The sequence below is a fragment of the Bombus pascuorum genome, chromosome 9, assembly GCF_905332965.1.
Source record: "Bombus pascuorum chromosome 9, iyBomPasc1.1, whole genome shotgun sequence".
Classification (NCBI taxonomy): Eukaryota; Metazoa; Arthropoda; class Insecta; order Hymenoptera; family Apidae; genus Bombus; species Bombus pascuorum.
In genome coordinates, this window is record NC_083496.1 from 16729995 (window position 1) to 16749299 (window position 19305).

At 41.0% G+C, this 19305-nt stretch overlaps 2 protein-coding genes across 3 annotated transcripts in view; one reads left to right on the plus strand and one right to left on the minus strand.

Annotated features, from left to right (window-relative positions):
- The window catches only part of LOC132911028 (protein tipE), a 232202-nt gene extending 213354 nt beyond the window's left edge, over positions 1–18848 (minus strand). Inside the window, exon 1 of the mRNA XM_060967355.1 lies at positions 18837–18848. The gene's annotated coding sequence lies outside the window, so the exon portion shown is untranslated. The remainder of the gene's footprint in view (positions 1–18836) is intronic.
- The window catches only part of LOC132911027 (homeobox protein orthopedia-like), a 28613-nt gene continuing 11889 nt past the window's right edge, over positions 2582–19305 (plus strand). The window contains exons 1-3 of one of the 2 annotated variants that reach the window (XM_060967352.1): positions 2582–2970; positions 8617–8757; positions 9567–9748. In XM_060967352.1, the coding sequence (XP_060823335.1) occupies positions 2925–2970; positions 8617–8757; positions 9567–9748 (369 nt within the window). In that variant the 5' untranslated portion in view covers positions 2582–2924. The remainder of the gene's footprint in view (positions 2971–8616; positions 8758–9566; positions 9749–19305) is intronic. The other variant, XM_060967353.1, reaches the window with a different exon arrangement.

The window sequence follows — 19305 nt, forward strand, 5'->3', positions numbered from 1 at the left end:
ACGAATCTAATTTCTGCCTGTGTGGTTCGGCCTGTCGTCGATGAGCCACTTCGAAAGCAGTACGTCTCGGATATTAACTCTACGCTGTAAATTATCTTCATATTAATGCAAGAATGCCGAATAGTCGAACGATGAAGCGTTTCTGCCGTGTTTATTAAATTTCTTTGACATCCGCCCCTTCTGGAAGCAATATGGCTTCTTGGTATCTGCGCGTGGCATTTCTGCAAAATTTGCTTCTTCTTCGAGAGATCGTAATTTCTCTTCGAAATTTTTTATCGTGTTTAATTGTTTTCCCGCAGTAACCGTCTTTCTTTTTTTTTTTTTTTTTTTTTAAATTCCAGCGCGCATCGATGGTAAGTTGCGCGTGCGATCGTCGACAAAGCAACGACGATTAACTGCATCGTTATTCTGACAAAAACGAATTTCGGTTATTTGTCGGCGCGTAGTATTTCAACGTTTATTACGAACTTATTTCTACACTGAAATAACCGTTCCCGGTGACGCACGCCGCTGGACAAGTATGAATTTTCGCATCGACGTTCGGGAAATAAAGCGTTTCAATGTTTCTTTTTCCTCTACCATTTTTCATGCTGCGCAAACGGTGCAATTGAATATTTGTAATAACATTTATAAGATAAAGAGACGAAGCGTTCGTAGCGAGGAATAAAATAATTTTAATTTGCATCTGCAAATTTTTTTTATTTCAGCTTGCCTATCAGTAGTTGCACCTAACGTAATTTATCCCGAATATTTGTCATGATAATTATGAATTAATTTCTATACTATTTCTATACTATCGTGTAAAATCCAAGAAGCATAGTTGCATCAAAGTATCGTAGCACGAAAAAAAAAAGATCTGCCGGACAGAAAACTTACTTACTATTGTAATCCCAGAGATAATAATGGTAATTCATGCAGAAGAATACGTATGTAGATCATGTAGCATCGTGTCACGTCATACCAGGAAGATGCGTGAGGATGCTAATCGATAAGTTAAACACAGGACGACGTTGTAACGCCAGACTACAATAGTCTGGCATGAACGTACCAGAGTCTCGATCTACTTCCTTTTAACGCGCTTATAACCATTTCTGTCTGCGCCGTTGCACGTAACAACCCCTCTCGATAATATCAAATCTTTCTAAAGTCAGCACGATTTCAAGTGTTCGATTCAATGCTTCGAAGCATTACACGGTAAACATGTGCCTTGAATCGCGATAAACGGATGCGATAGACAATTGCAAAGTTTGGTCGACTACTGGCATATTTAAGGCTAAGAAAAGTTGGAGAACAAGGTTGCGTCGATAGGTTAGCGTAGAGGCGATCGTTGGCATATGGTGCCGTGGTTGACGTTGGAAGCGACGCGGCCGACTTCCGTCTTCGCTCGGCGGCCGCTACCTTATAAAAAGGGTAGCTATTGAATTAAAAGGACGTAGTGAATAAAGTGGCCGGGCTACGCGGCAGCGTACAGCCAGGCCAAAGAGAGAAAAAACGCGAAAGAGGGAAAGGGATAAAATACAGGGTGGCTGTCGTTGGTGGCGAAACGAGGATAGAGGAAACGTGGAAAAAAAGTTGGAGGAAACGAGAAGGAATCCTCCTCTCTCCTTCGTTCCGTCTGGCCCCGACGCGCACCCTGCAACCCCCTGCATCCACCGGACGCCGTGCTTACCGGCCATAAAAATAAAATTTCAATAAATCTCCAGCAGAGGGTAAGCTAGTGGGGCATCCAGAGGGCGGGCTACTCGCTCATTGGAGCTGCGTCCGTGGCGGTTACCGCCTACCGCAAAACAGAGACAGCTAGACTACAGTAACCTGGATAGAGTTTACCTCGGATATGGACAGCCCCGCCAACCACCGTAGTCCGTGAGCAAAACTCTGCCACTACCGCTTCTCGATTTCCTTCCATCCTTTTTTTTTTTCTTTTTCTCCATTTTTACTCTTTTCCTTCATCCCCCTCTTCATTCGCGAGACTTGGTTCGCGTATACACTCTTCTCTTTTCCTTCGTCATCTTCTTCTTCGTCGTTTGATATCGCTATATCTTTTCTTATATATTCTTCTTCCCGCTTTTTGTCCTGCCAATCTGTCTCTCTATCGGTTCTCCAGTCGCGTAACATTTCCCATAAAGCGTTACCGGAAGTACGCCGATCTCATTGGACCTTCGCCCGTCTCTATCAACGTAGACCCCTATTTTCACAACTTCTAGCCTCTCCAACTTGCTCACAATGTTACAGATTAAACGTCCGATAGACCGAAACTATTGGAAGTACCTTCGAATCTTGATCATAAGCGCCAAGTGCTACCCATTCGCACGACCAATCGTCAGTTGTTTTCCTCCAGCGAGCCATCTTTCCTGCCAAAAGCCAGTTTTACTTCCGAGAACGAGGCATTCTTAATTACTTTAAATCGCCAAACTTCTCGGATCATCCCCAAACATTTGCTAAGTTGGAAACGCTGTTTCATTCAGGTATACGTATCGTTTGCAGGTTCCCCTTTCGACTAAGTACGTTCCTGGCGGCATCGGTGAGTCTGAAGCACGGCAGCGATTTAATATCACGCCCACAAGCCAGGTACAGGAGTGAGAACGATCTGGCGCGTGCAACGGGCGAGAAGAAGAGGCCCGCAAAAGGGTGTTTCGCGCGACAGAGAGAGGGACATCCACGGCTATCCTCGGCGGTGGGGGAGCTCGGATATGGCAGCTAGGCAGTCCGCTGTTTGCCTTGCTGGGGCACGGGCCGTTTCATGAACACGTCTCGTCGTGTATACCGCATCTTGTCGCGTTCTATCCACGAGAAATATTCGCAATATCCTTTCGTTGTATATACTGTTTCGTAGCACGGAACTTTCGAGGGTGGCTCGCGGTGACACGCGGATTTTCTGTAACCCCGTCCTATCTGTGTCGGGAGTTGCACTCCCTGGGAGCGGCATGCTCAACAACATCTCCGCCGGCGGTTCGGTACACGGTATTCCCGGTAAGTAATGACAGAGAGGTGCGACCAAAAAGTTTTTAACTCCTCGACGAATCCCGTGTGCTTTTGGAATATTTCTCAAGGAAATTTACGTGGCGAACTTTCCATCGCGTGATCGCACGTACAATAGCTTTCGAAATCGATTCTGTGAAGTTGCACAATTTTCCAGGATGCTTAGTCGGAGGATAATGCTAAATAGAGATGTTTGAGGGTCTGCTGAAATTATTTTCTCGTTTCGTTGTTTCGTTGTTTCGTGGTTTGATTGTGAAAAGTGGGGAATAAAGTCCTTTGTGCTGTGCAAGGGTTGAGATTGCTTTGGCCATCTTTCGCTTTTTTTATTCCTAAGAAAGCGTATGACATTGCCTGACTTACGTGTTTATGGTAATTGAGCTTAGGATGGTATTTCGTCGTAGTCCTTGCCAGTTGAAATGTGGAGGATCAAAGATTTTTCATCGTTTTACGTACAAGTCCTTTTCGGTTATTAAATATTCTATTTGCGAGAACGATGATCTGTGGTGACAGGTGAAAAAATTACTTTTTTTCTCTGTTCTTTAAACGTGTACTTTAAAAGTGTGGCAGCAGAATATTTTTATTGCATCGAAACGTCGAGTGGTTTTGAAAGTAACGGCGGCGAGCAACGAACGGCTCCGGAAACTTTGATTCTTAATTGTATAAGTTTCATTATATTCGATAACTTATTCGTGGAAAAGAATTGCTCAACCGAATTCCAGTTATCAAAAATGGGGAAAAATGTTAATATCTGAGTAGGTTAAAAATGATATTTTAAGTAATAAACATTATTCTTTTGCATAAAACATAATTGAACTTAAAAGATTGAAATTAAGACTTTATAACTCTCGATTATTTTTCTTGCATGAAAATCTCCTTTCATTAACGTTTAAAAAGTAACATTAGCCGAAAACATGGAAACGTCAAAAATAATACTGCCATTTACGTTTAAAGGGTTGTTAATTATGAAAGAACGATTCATATAATACTAACCACTAAAAATCTGTTAAAAAATAAGCAATTCCACGCTTCTGATACCGAGCGTCCTGAAACGTACAATCGCTGACACATTTAAGCAATTATACTTGCGAATTATATTTTATTCGTTACCTTAACTATCCGCGTTATAGTATAAAATATTTATAAGCTTCATGAACAATAATATATTCATTCGATTATTTATTTTTATTGTGGAACGTCGAGCTACGCTCTGAGAAAGCTCTGTCCGACGGCGCGCGTTCCTTTCTAACTACGTATATGCAAAATATCCAATGTCAATTAAGAAGATACAATCTGAATATTTTAGCAATAATCTTCGTTAATAATTAGTCAACGTTCCTCCTTCCAAGAAATATTTCCTACTGAAATTAATTTATTTTGCTAATTGTAGTAATAATTAATAACAAAATAGATGCAAATTATGCAAAATATTTCGCACGGCGCCATTCGAATATGTTATCAAATCTTTTCGATCCTGCCAGATACATAGTATGATATAAAAAATCTGGAATCGGGATGAAAAATTTCAACATATTCTATTCCATTTCTAATGGTTCGAACATCGGTCAATGTTTGTATTTTTATATAAAGCTCTCAGATTTTGTAAAAAAATTTCCAGAAAATCCGAAAGATGGGCGAAATACAATCGCCATCCCCATTCATCCCCATTCATCCCCATCAACGATCATGCAGAAATTATACGTCGCGTGCGTCAAACGCCATAGTCAATCTCGGTTTTCCCTGTCGAAAATCGCGGTACACACGCGAAACAGAAGGGAAAAGTTGGTCGAACGATAAAAAGGAAAACTTTGATTCGATAACACGTGGCGGACGCCTGTTCGCTTCTCTCCCGCCCAAGGAAACCGCTTCTCGAGTTTGATGACCTTAATTACTTCAACGCTGATTACATTAGGCGGGAAGTTAAGGAACGATTTAGAGTTGGGACTAGTGGTAGAAACCGAGCAAAAGCACGACGTGTCGGTTCAGTTAAAGAACAATTAACTGTCGATTTTTGTCGCCACGTACAACCTCCTTCGTCTTAGATTCATTTATCCACACATACAAATTTTTTCCACTAAAGATATCCAATATTTTTAACACGACTTGCAAAATATTTTTCCTACCTAGGTTTTTTTTTTAAATCGTGACATTTTTTTTCACAGAAACGCGACGACGATGAAACAACTTCGTTGAAAGCGTTAATCTCATTTAAATATTACATCGATGCATTAAAAGTATATACTGTTCGTGATTTTTCATGTCTAAATGAATATTAGTGGATCGATTTATAAATTTATTAATCGAACGTTGAAGAGGATTGTACTGTCAATCGTCAACTTTTAAAACTATCATTAGTGCTTGTAAAATATCATTCTTACGACGTGTTGCAGTATCGAGACTCATTTTGTCCTTTTCCTGACTTGTATCAATAAGAAAGTAAATTAAGAGATACAGTGCTTAAAAGAAAAAGCAAAATATATGTATATTAGGTTGTCGGAAAAGTTTCTTTTGTTTCATAAGATGATAATAGATGAACAACAATTTCTCTTTTCGAATTAGGTATGATCTATTTCGTCGTACTCCTATTATTATGTTCCTGCATAATTCAATGAACTTATGTAATGTTATTTCCTTATAGAACGACAGGAGCTTTTCGGACAACCTGACATAAATGGAAAATAACCATACGCAAGTGGATTCGTTGTCTTAGGGTGCCATCCTTTTAATTCGATTAAATAATCCGATAATCCGAACAGATAGAATAGGATTAAACAATGATTCTTAGCGTTAATGAGAGGCGAACGGTTGCGAAGCAAACAAAAGGTTGCAGCACTAATCCTCGCGAAACGGCACTTTCGCACTAATCATATCTTGTTTGCCAATTTTTATCAAAACTCGCCTCGACCAATTAAGCGAATTGAATTTGCTAACACCCGTATAGATTTAATATTTATTTGCCCCTCTTTATTTTTCGTTTTAAATACCTTTTAAATTTCAAAGAATCGAAACTCTCGTTTATGATATTGCGTAGCAAAGAACGAACGGTTCGCAACTTTTGCGACACATACTGTTTCATTCTTTATATAAAATACGCTTTTTTTTGTCGCCGATTCAAATTGATCTTGATCGAGACGAATTAAATTACACGGGTCATGGCGCGGATCACATAGTGACAATTCAATTCAACGTGCTCTTTTTTAGTGCAAGCTTCGCAGCTGCGGCACAAAATTGTTGGAAAATTCATGGAAGAATCCAGTATCGGCGTTCTCTCTTTCTCCCGCTTTTTTCATCTGTCGTCGTCGTCTCTCTCCCTTCTTCCCTCCCTCCCTCTCTTTATCTCTCTTCACCGCTCTTTTCGCTGAAACAAAAATCCACGATGAAGAGATCAAAGAAACCTACCGAATTTTGGATGGGCGAGAGCGACGATGCTCATAAATACCGGGTCTCGACCAGTAAAATCGAAATAAAATCATCAAGATCCATAAAAATAAAACGAAAATAAAGAACAGTCATAAAGTTCATTCATACGGAGTTCCCATTGAGTAAACGGTTGCTGCACGCTGGTGGTCGCCGAGGATCGTGCCCTTTCTCCGAACCATGCTCCTCGACACTTCGAGACGTCTTCCGCTGTTTTATGATCCTTTCGATTCGTCCGCTGCTCCAACATTTTCCATCATTTATAATTCATACGCGTCGAGCATGGTGTATTTTCATGAATTTAATTTTCGAATCATATCGGATTTTTCATTACTTCCCTCTTTCTCTTCTTCTTCTTTCCTTTCTATGTTAAAGTGATTTGTCGTCTATATGACTTGTAATTGAACGAAAAACGAAGTGAAAAATAGAAACAAAATAAAACTTTGGAGATAATTCTATCGCGAATAATGTGCACGATGGAACGCAAGAAATTTGCAAAGTCACGGCGGACGATTCACAGTTATGGTCGGTGAAACGTTTTGCAGTCAATATTCATCAGATATACAAATTACATTAATACGCGTACACGATGCGTGAGATATCGGTCCGATAAAAACGATTGGATTGTGCGCCTGAGATTTGCATAACTTGGTAAAAAGCGAGATGATTGTTCGATCTCTCGCGAAAATATGCGGTTCGATCGAAATTTTCTAACTATTGCCGCGATGTTTCCAACACCAGTTCAAATTCCAGACTATTTAACGTTATTATGCGTGTACAGTCGCATTAAGCATTTTGAATACACGCCGGCCCAAACGCGCCGTATGAATCACTATTAGCTGACCGGATTATAAAATATCGATGCAAAACTGCCGGGCCGGTCAGCGTGTTTATGAAACCAATAAAATTCCTTGGTTACTATATTATCGTTCCGGTGTAACGCGTGTGACTTCATAACGTTTGATGTACGATCCGACGCTTAATTAACAGCATCTGTGATATCGAGAGGAATGTACTAACCGCGACGATGATCCTAATGCAGGCGACTTACCATCCAGTGATTTGAGAAATAACAGAATATTCAGGAAAATTTTATAATCAATTTTATATATAATGTGTTATATCGCAAGCGTAATATTCCACGAAATAAATTTTTGATTTATATAAATCTACTTTCCAACGGAGAGAATGTGGTTTTAATAATTCTTTCGTTGTTACCCATAGCGTTCTTAGACTTGATGAATCTTTAAAATTTAACGTTCCATTGCCTATTTAATATCGTTGGTTTGCTGGAAGATAACTAAAAGAAGCAGGGTAGCAAACGTTAAAGTAGAAAATGACAAACTATTCAAACAGCTAATAACGAGAACAACCTTTTCGTAGAATCTGACTACTAATGATGTCATAATATCAAATCTAGTCGTATTAAATATATACGATGATATATTTGTTTACTATTGAAAAATAATTAAAACGATCTTTTTTGAGATAATATATATATATATATGCATAATATAATATAATGCTGTATTTGAACAAAAGGATCACACTTCCAACAAAGAAAAGTACTTCGCTTCTAGGATTAATTTTGCAGATGGGTAATCTGAAAGCTGACAAATTTTTAAGTACGCCACTCTCGTCACACTCACCCCTTATGTGCCGTCTAAATTTCAACTTAGTTACAGCTGTTCGCTGTACCGAACACGATTTTTCCACTTGCTCTCCATTGTTCCTCGAGCTGATCACTCGCGCCATTGTTTTTATTGATACTGTGAAAAACATCCCTAGATCAGCCTCTTGGAGGTTAGGAACTAGTTTAGTTGATTACGTAATCAGGTTTGACAAAGCACAACGACGCGCGATGGCCGCGCAATCACCGTGTCCCCTGTGCGGGTGTTTCAGTCGTTCTCCACCCACGCATTCTAGAAATTTCCTACGACCACGTAGCTGTGAGTGTCGGCGCGCGCGAACACGTGTCCGTGTACGATGGCAGATCTCGATGTATGTGTTTGCTCGCCTAGAAGCCAGAGGCCGGTGACGATTCTCGCACCTTCGTGCTAAGTGGTTCGTGCTCCCCTCCCCACCGGCCACTCAGCTTCTGCTCCTATACAAATTTAAACTACATAGAGCAGAAAAGGGAGTGAGCACGACGAGGGGCCGGTGGCGGCCGCGGAGTAACAGAAAACTGTAATGGCTCGTTTTTTTCGCGTTTCGCGTTCGCAGGAGCGAAGGATCTTCATGCGCAGGACCTGAAGAGGCACGAGAAGTTGGACGGCGTGCTGGGAGTGAATTTGGGCACCGGATTGTCTGCCGGCAGTGGCCTCACGCTTCATCAGGAATTAATCATGACGATGCCTGGCACGGGTAAGCGTTTTACCGTGTTCGAATGTGTATACCCGTTTCTTTTTTTTCTCTTTCGTTCTTTTTATTATTCGTCGACGGCCAAGCCCTGATACCGTTTCCTTGTAGAATAAATTCTAAATTTCGCTTCCTCGCGTGCAAGCTGTTGACGGTACACTTGGCGCGCGAAAGTAATGGAAGATTGTATCGAAATCGGCGAATCCAGTGTCGGGGTGAAGAATTTGAAACAACAAGTCCGCAGGAATAGGATCATGCTGACGATGAATTGAACATTTTAAATAATTCTTATTAACAGTGGACGACTAAAGCATGAAACTTGTACGGTAGAATTCCATTTCTTCGAACTTCTCAAGGGACAAATTTATATAATTAGAATTCACGTAACAAGACTTTAGCGATTTTATTAAAAGATCATATGATAGAAGTTCTCGTTCACATAAAGTAGATTAGATGGTGGAAGTTTATTTAATCAGACACTGGCCAACATTTCGTTTAAATAAACGCAGTCCGTATTTAAAAACGAAGTGCTACTGCTGCAAAAAAATCAAAACGGGAAAGCGTATAACGCAAGAAGATTTTATTCATATATTTTACAAATGATCATTCAGATTCCCCAAAATGCAACGAAAGCGTAAAATTACAAACTGATCATTATGTTCGCTGTACTACGTTTAGCGTCAGTTCTCCTAACTCTCTCAATTTCACGGATTCCTGATTAGCACACTTTAATTTAGTCGAATTATTCATAATTAAACGAAGGCAGATAGGTTTGATCGAATTGAACAGATTGAAAAATTTATTTCCTACGATAGGAAACGCGGCTGCGATTGGACAAGGCGATGACAAACCTGCCAAGCAGAAACGGCACCGAACGAGATTTACACCGGCCCAACTGAACGAACTGGAAAGGTGTTTCAATCGAACGCACTATCCGGACATCTTTCTCAGGGAGGAGATAGCTGTGAAAATTGGCCTCACGGAAAGTCGAGTACAAGTAAGTTTTGCAAACCATCCCTACAGTTTGACGATATAAATTTTTGACGAAAAAAATGCTTCAGACAATATTTTCACTTTTGATCAAATGCTCGAATAATTCTGAGAAAACAGCCGAGGGTAACGAATTAAACACGATGAAATTCTTACCCAACAATTTCCTATAATATTTCAAGCAGGAATGCCGGTTGCTTGATTCTACGTCGTTGTTTGAACAACAAGAGACACGTTTAATAGGCATAACTAGGTGGTACCGCGAGTGTCTCAAAATCAATTTCGCTGGCCTACCGCGGCTTTTCGGATTAAACTGAAACTTGGAGTAGCGTTAAGCCTTCACCCTACGGGGTCTCGAATTTTGGTGGACTTTGACTTGCTGTGAGGTAACCGCAAAACTTTCTCGAAACTTTCCCTGACTCTGTGCGTACGCTAAATTCAAAGATCATTGGAATAACTAGGAGAAATTGCACAAGAGATGACGCTACCGAAATTTCAATCATTTTTCAAATACCATCCAAATTTATTCGTATTTATTTAACTTATCCAGAAGAATATTCAAAAAGGATCTAGATCATGTAACTAGAGCATCTGAATATTATACTCTATTGTGGGCAAATAATTAATCCCTTGTACATATATAAGCATAGTATCTGTTGCACTAATGAGATATTTAAAAACGTGGAAGCGTGGACCGAAGCTTTAAAGCGGAAATTGATAAAACCGATACTCGAGTCTTGACCAACGAGATATGGTTCACGCTCTTCCCTCTCAGCCAACAACTGGCTGGAGCTTTTTTAAGTCTCCGGGGCACGTCTAGAAAAACGAAGCTAATAGAAATTCATGAAAATTTTATTCGCAACTCGGAAGCGTCAGTCAAGCCGGGCGTCGTGCTGCATATCAAACAGTTTTTGCTCGTCTTCTTTTTCCCGTGTCCACATGCATGTGGAAAACGGCATGTGTGCGACGCTCCTACCGGAGTCTTGATATTTTTCATACGATGGTTATCAGGAAATTCGTTATTACGAACGTTAATCTCGCGGTTCCATGACATCACGATCGACGTGCTCCAAATATACACGACGACAGTTCGGATCGTTTAAATCCACAGATTATTTTCGTCTACTAATTTTCTTCGTTCCTCGGTCAAACGTTCACCCTCCCCCCGCCCCACCCCGCCCATCGGATCAACCGATCGCGTAATATATCCCCTAGAATTTCTTTCGTTCTTGCTCGAACGTCTTCTCTCTATATTCTTCGTCATCCCTCCACTCGAGAAACGTCACGATGCTTTCGAGCGTAACGTAACTTCCTATTGTCGAGTCTCCGAGTCTCGAACATCCAGTATAATTATTAAAGAACGAAGGAAATCACTAAACGGACGACGAATCGTGGGGAACTGGAGGGGGGAGAGTCGTCGATGCGAACGAGAACTCGTCGCAAAGCTATACCTCGAGACGCAGGTAGATACGCGTTGGAGAAGTACCGCGGACAAGCCGGTGAGAAGAGGGGAAAGGAGGGAAAAAGAGGGAAAAAGAGGGAAAAAGAGGGAAAAAGAGAGAGGGTGATCCGACGGTCGGTGCTCGGGGTTGCTGGCTGCCTAATTGAAAGAGGTTTTCCATGGGCGAGGGTAGACATCAGAGCGAACGAAGCGTTTCCAAGGAAACCCGGCGGCGGGCTCTCGTGTGGAGAGGGCCTCAGGCACCAATGGGGCTGCTAGGGAAAGGCGCCGGCGCCCAGCGTCGCTATACTATCGAGCGTCGCTATCAAAGATTTCTTGACTCGCCATGGCGGACCGCCGTTCAACATTTTTACGAGGGCTGGGACACCCCCGTGGATGTGTCGGAGTGTGTCGCGTGCACACGTGGCTCTTTTGCACCCTGTGCATCGCGAGGTGCGACGCACTCGCTACGATTCATTACCTATTGGCGTTTTCGCATTTTATTCCTTTAAACGGAGATGGTTTTCGATTAATTGTGATTCTATGTCTGTTTTGCGAGAGAACCGTAAATATTTGCTTTCCTCTTTACAATATTGACTCTTTTCAATTCCAAATCCGAATACTTTTAGCAGAATTGTTACTATTTATTTGCGTTAACAGTTGCCTCGAACATTTCTTGGCTACAATAGAATTCGACAGAACGATTGTTGTAATCGTTTCTCCAATTTTAAAGCCGACACTTTCAGAGCCGTAATAGCTTTTACGTGTAGCGATATAAACTACTTGAGAATCGAGCCGATCAACTCCATTGTCAGAATTTTTTCATATTTTAATATAGAAACACGTAATTACCGTGTACTTGTTCGAAAATCAAACGATTAACCTCGGTGGCTTTGTTTCTACTTTAGTCGTGTACAGATCTCATCAGATATCGTCAGAAAACATAGCAGTTTATGAATAAAGTAAGCGGAAAAACGTGCATATTCAATATCGCGATAATACCCAGGAAAAGGGGCCAGTCTTTACTTTCTAACCGGATAAGATTACTCCTAATCAATTTGGAAGAGGGAGAAATGCTTTACAAGTAAAACTATCAAAAATTTCACAAAATACACGTACTCGTTTCGTATAACGAAGGAACGTTGCATTCGCCGTAAAAAGAAAGAAAGAAAAAAAAGAAAAAAGGAGAGGGAAAAGAACGATAGCGAATCAAACAATTGGCGCGAGAATCGTGGAACGCGAGCCGCTATTAAATTATGTTCTTAACCAGGTAATTGGCGATACGAAGAATCGCCGAAAGAATACTTCGCTTATGAAGTTTGCAGAATTTCCTGCGCGAACAATCGGGACTTTTTAATCGAGCGAAACAGAGTCGGAACATGAAGGTAGTTGCGAGACTACGGAATGGATCAGGGGAACGGCGTCGGATGCAGCTAAAAATTAACCAACGACCGGTTTTAATGCGATGATAGCGTTGGCGGAGGAAGAGCGCGAGCGAGGAAGAGTTTTCTAATTACCAACAAAATACTTGAAATAGTGTAATGAAATATTACGATTTATCGATCTGTTGTAATTTATTACTACTTGAAAAGAGATGTAATTGCCGTTTCGTCTCTAATTGCTGTTAATTAACAACTATTACATTGCTTGCACGATAACGCATTCGTCGGAACTGCTTTACAATCAACAATTACTTCGATGCGGCATCACGTAGCCAATACCCAGAATTATGCGATGCATTCAATTAGTCGTTAATATAATAACGTTTTCAATTGTGGCACTCGTTTAGCGTGACCACGGTCAAGCGACCGGTCTCTGTCTGAGATAAACATCGGCGATGCAATTTTTAACGTGATAATCAGAAATTTAATGAAAGCGAGGCCAGTTCGTATGAAAATCCGTCTCAATCAGCAACAATAAAATAATCAAAAGCCGCTAACTTTATCGTTAAAAAATTCACTCACCCCTCTACTGTCCTTTCACTTGGTTTAATTAGTAGTAATGGATATAATGAATTATACATTAGACCGACTTTTATTATTTCAAATAAAATATAAATACACCCTTTATTTGTCCTTTCTTTCATTCACTTTGCTTATTTCCCGTTCTCGCTTATTTATTTCCTCTGTTCGTTTGCGATTGATCCTCTACACCCTACCAATGACATTTTCTATATTCCCATATGAAAAAACGAAACGCAACGGGATAGAAAGAAACGAACATAGAAGCGGAGGAAGCAGATACTCGATACTCTTTCACTCTGTCTCTCTCTCTCTTGATTCGTCCTACGATTTTCGTTTCTCGCGAACCATTGTCTGTCGCGGTCGATCTACCAACCCTCCGATCCTACGAATATTATATTGGAAATAATAAAATCGTGGAGTGCGTTGGCGCGCGACATACGCATTACGCGGGTATCCAGGGAAAAATGCCGCATCGTCGAGCAAAAGTTCGACGATATTCGAAAATTATTCGTTGCAAAACGGCGATTCGACGGCTATAAATAATTTCACAGCTCTCGTGGATGCGCGAAAAATGCCATCTGCGGGGAACGTCCAAGGGCTTTTTTTCATCCCTTCTCGAAACCCTCTGTTCGTGACCAGGGGTCAATGGCTCTTTTTGTGTGCGCGCGCGCTCGTTCGCTTACACGCTCGTATCGTTTCAGCTCTCGCGTTTCGTTACATGATTTTAGAAACGTATACACAAACGCACCGTTCCTTACCGTCAATCATCTCTAGAATATTAATTAACCGATCTCGATGCTTCAAATAAAGCTCAATCATTCCGGCGGTGCAGCGATGAACATGTCCGCCAACCCGTACGTGATCGTATACGCGCGCGCACACGTGTGCCCACGTTCAGACAAAAAGCTTTTTTCAGCCAGACATTTATCGCGAAGCCGACAGTCTATTTTCGGGGACACGTATTGGCGCTTTACGGTTTTAATTACGCGTATTTTAATCCGCCCAGGAGACATTTTCTGTTTCCAGAGCGGCAACCGCGGAACGAGCTTTATTAGACCTGCACACAGCCGATTTAAATTTAATCATAATGAAGAGGCGATTAAAATTGCAATCGTCCACGGAATAGAACCCATAGCGGCGAGCAGTTAACGTCTGCTAACAGGCATTTAACTTAACTGCCTCAGGTAACTGCCCGTTTCTAGGCTGAAGGGTCCTTTCGATTACTACTGCTCGGAAATTTTATGGGACACGATCTTCCGTCGATAGCCACAAGCTATGTACGAAAGCTTCGCGAGCGACAAAAAGTAGGAAGAACAGAAAAAAAGAAAAGAAAAAAACAAAAAAAAAAAAGAAGAAAAGAAGGAAACGGGGCTCTGAGAGCGAATTGTTGTCGCTGAACTATCCCATTATGCCGATCGCTCGTTTTCCGCCCTTTCGTTGTCCGTTTACCTGTCCGTATCTCCCGAAAAAGTATTTAAACGTCTTAATCGTGGATTAATGCTACGAACGAATACAACTTCCAAAGGAAACGTTCAGATTTATGGACCTGAACTTACGACTTTGTTCTCGGAGGTTTGTCTCTTTTTTCTGATGCATTCCTTTGATAAAAATTATCTGCCGCGATACCGCTTTTTTTATCGATTCGGACAATATTCAACAATGCTAAATCATGACGTAAACGTTTCTACAGATGTACTTTTCTTAATATTTTCCAATTGTAGATTATACTTGAATACTTAAAATTTAAACAGTTATCTCTTGTATTATTGTACATAGTAATAAATAGAATTTGAAAGTTATGACGTGAACGTCTGTGCAGATGTATTTTCATTGATATGATCTAACTGCAGATCATGTTTGAATATTATATTTCAACTCACTTGGTTCTTCGATTACACGAAAAATAAATTCAAATAACAGATAATGAATTTGGTTATGAACTTGGGTGCCCTAATTAATTTCGGGAAATGATCGAAGTTTGAATCTGTGTCTACGTCGGCTAAAAGTCACATATGCCGTTGTGAGAGACGGTGCATGGTGGCGGATGTTGGGGTATTGCTTTCAAAGTATCCCACGGGAGGTGGACGAATGGCGATGTCATTCGACCATCCTTTGGGACAAACAAGTGACTGCACCGAGGGTAAATGTAGTTCGTTATTGTCTTGTCCTGAGAAATGGGAAATGGTTTCAATGTACACTCGCAGCAGCGGAAAGCTTGCGACGCTTGAGACTGAACTTTCTTCGATTTATACCAACGAAATTTACGATTCTCGCTAGCGATTCGAATTTAAACGATAAACCTACTTCAACGAATAAAAATTTTCAATCGTCATCGTTCGATTAATATCACGTGACACGTGTTGAGGGAAAAGGATTATTCAAAAAAGAAAAAAATACGCAAAAGGGCAATATGGAATTATGGCCTCGCATTGGCGGGCATTGAATCGAGTATCGAAAGCCAGGTATGATCGATATGCAATTTCCATCTGCAAAATTTCCGCCCGTAAACTATCACTGATCATTTACCTGGATGCGTCCAGCGTATAACCAGACACGTGTACGCGGCAATCGAGTGTTTTACGATGGCGCATCAAACATGCGCGCGTCAAGTTTCGCCGCATCGCGAATCACTCTCGATCACGGTTCTGTCCCGTGTTAAATCACTGCCACATTGTTTCTGGCCCGTCTGTAACGTATGAACGTCATCGAACGAATATCGAATACGCCCCGGCGGCGAGACGTGTCCGGAAAATAAATCAACGTCCTGCTCGAATAAGAATACACTGGGACAACAGACATTAGTCTAACATTAGTCTAATATTAAACATGAAAAATGTTCGCGTTTCGAAACATCTTTAAATATATTGCTAAATAATGGCATAGACGTATCCCCCTGTGACAAAAGTATGGTTAAAATATAGACCGTGGTAAGTTTCTTTTTAGGTAAATAAGAAGATATAGTCCTCTGTTTAAGTTTACGATTCGTATGAAAATCTTGTACAACATTAATTAATTGTCCAACATTAACAATTACAACTTCAATCTACGCACGAGCTCTGCTATAATATTAGCATGGCTACCGCTATGTCACCGCGAACGCAACAAAACAGAAAGCACAACCGTGAGCAACATTCGTGGAAATAGTAAAAGTTCAAAGAGCACGAGATGCCGTCTAGTAGCAACCCCCCAACGTGACAAACGCTTCAGCCTACGCGACTCGACGAAGATTCAACGCGTCTGCTATGCAGCAGCCTATGCATTTTAAGGGAGGGGTGATTTTTAATGCCGTATAAATATGCATAGACCGCGATATTAGCTCTTACGTGTCGTCGGCCGAAAAATATCACGCTGGGTACTGAACGCACACGGCTGTAAACGCGCACACAAGCGAATCAACTCGTACGAACACGCGGAGAGAAAAGCATCCCCGTGTACATATGCGACGGCTAGGTATGGAGGAGAATTGGGGTTCTCAATGGATAAACTATGTCGCAGCAATGACCCTAGGGAGCATCATCTAACGCCCATTTTGTTATGACGTCTACCGGTCCTGAATAATTTCACACCCGCGAAAATACACGGCCTGCTAGGGTGAAACCGATCGTCACCCCTCCTCATCTTCGCGCGTAACTTTCAGCCATACAAGATACACCGGTTCAAAACTAGCGAACCATCGATGTGATTTTAGTAAGAGTTTCTCGTGCAATCTTAAGTTCTTTAGCTTCTTAATTCGATTATTATCTCTTAATTAAGATCAAATCAATTTTAATTAGGTCGATCGACGAGTAGGTTGTGAAACTTTTCAACAATTCAGATAATGATGAATACTAGTGGACAGAAGGTAAGCTCGCAGCATCGTCGGATTGATATTATAGAAAATGATTTATACATCTGGACTTATCGTCGAATTAAAGTTAACCGGTTCTATCTAAACTTTCGTCGTTAGATTCACAACTTTATTATACAGTAGCCTATATATAACCCTTTTGTAATATAATTATGAATATGCACTTTGTAATTATGTAACACGATGAATATTTTGTTCAGAGAATTGAAATTTAACGAACAGTATATTGACAAATAGCTTTGCAACACGTCTGTACTAGTAAATAGAGGATGGGATTGAAACACTGCGATTCTATACGGCGCAATTGATAGATCGTTCACCGGTGGAAGTATAACGGCATACAGATTCTTGCGAGCACACTTACTTCAAAGGATAAATCCAATTCCACGAGCAATTCGGGCTAATTTCATGACAGGCATCCTAAGGTAACTATATTGCATCCGTGAAATAATAATAAAGTATAAATGGATCAAGTTTACGGTTCACCGTGTCTGCGAGAGCTGCGAGTATGCGTTTTATCGGTAGTTGCGCAACGTTTATGAGGTTACCCGCACTACGAGCAAGAACGTGCATCTCTTTACTTTAACCTTAGTACCGGTATCTCGAAACTGACTGCGAGAAGTGCGTGCGAAAATAAATAAATAAATACAACGATATAACAGAATTTTGTTATTCATAGTAAGTTAACTTTACCGAAAAAAGTATAGGGAGAAGTATTTAGAATTGACGTTGCTCGAGTTTGGGGGTGGTTCTCGAATTTTAATTCCGTCGTGACGTTAGATCACGACGATCCACTAATGGCGCAACGAAAATGTCCCTCCTGACGACGTAACGCAACATGAAACAGTAGGCGGTCTGGGTAATGCGTCTTGCCACCCTCGGACAGGAGCCCGACCACCGTCATCAATCAGGCTCGCATCGTACCAACTTATGTAGTATTTATTTTCATTAAATATTAGTCGCTTCCACCATCAGGCTGGATCCTATCTTTTTCCCTCTTTCTTTCTTTCTTACATATATAATATATAGAATTTTCTTCTTAAATTAAGTAAATTAACAACGAGATCGTAGCTGTCAACGATCGAACGAACAAATCGTATTCACGAACCGTTGGAAAATATTGGTCGGACATTGATTGAAATTCAAATTCAATATTAACCGCATGTAACTGTTTTACGATTTTTAATAGATTTCGAGAACGAAAAAACAAGAACATCGATCGAGTATTCAAATGTCCCGACCAACTCTGGAATGAATACCATATATATATATATATAGCAAATTTTCGGTTATTCATTGTCATTTTGTAATTGCCGGTTTGACTTCCAATGCTTTGATTAATTTCGTCGTGTCTAAACTATCGACAGTAAGGCATCGATCCAGTTTCGAAAATAGCAACGTCATTCGAAATTTGACGTATCGAAGACTGTCTGATCAGTGATTGTCCGTTTCTACTTGGCGCGCGCGACAGAGCCCGAAATTTCACGATATTCGTCTTATTACGATCGAGTGGAAAAGATTCATCGTCGAGGGACTAGAGAATGGCGGGTGATAAATTAAGTTTTCATCGCAGAAACGCTTCAGCCCTTGCAGGATCCGGAGAAGTCTCGTAAGAGAAACGTTATCTCGGTTTTGCGGCGATTCCAGCCATTTTTCCGCGAAGCGACTCGAACTATTCTTCAATGGCGTGCTGAAAGCTACTTCTATATATCTTAGGGTCTTGGGCAGATCCCGCCGCTTGCCTTGATGGCAAGCTCAATTTATATCAGCGTCCGCTGAAACCCCCTTTACGAGGTCTCGCCGCCTCTTCCACCTCCTAAACCTCACCCTAACCTCAAGCCACCCCTGAACTCGCCAAACCTTGCTTCTTGCCACCTTGCCATAGAACCCCCTGAGAGCTCGAGAACTCTTTTCTCGGGTTAAACTAAGCTATTCGCGATTGCGCCGGAGAAATCCACGCGTTGAAATAGAAAATCCTGCTCCAATATATACACCGACTACTTATATAGCGCCTGTACACAATATACTAAATAATCATCTTTATCGATTGACAACTTGATATTGGTATTATTAAAGACTAAATTTACGAGAGTCGATCTTTCTTTCAACTTATCGCTTCATCCGCCAGTTCACGCGCATACGACGAATCCCAAACAGGGATAATCGTTTATGCAAATTCATTGTCAACTGGGTAGGTGGCTGGATTGTCGGGTAAATTCAGCCGGCATCGATAGGGAAAAAGCAAATGTCGTTTGATAAAACGCATAATTAACTCTACATATAGCAGTGTCCTAATGAATCTCCATATTCAT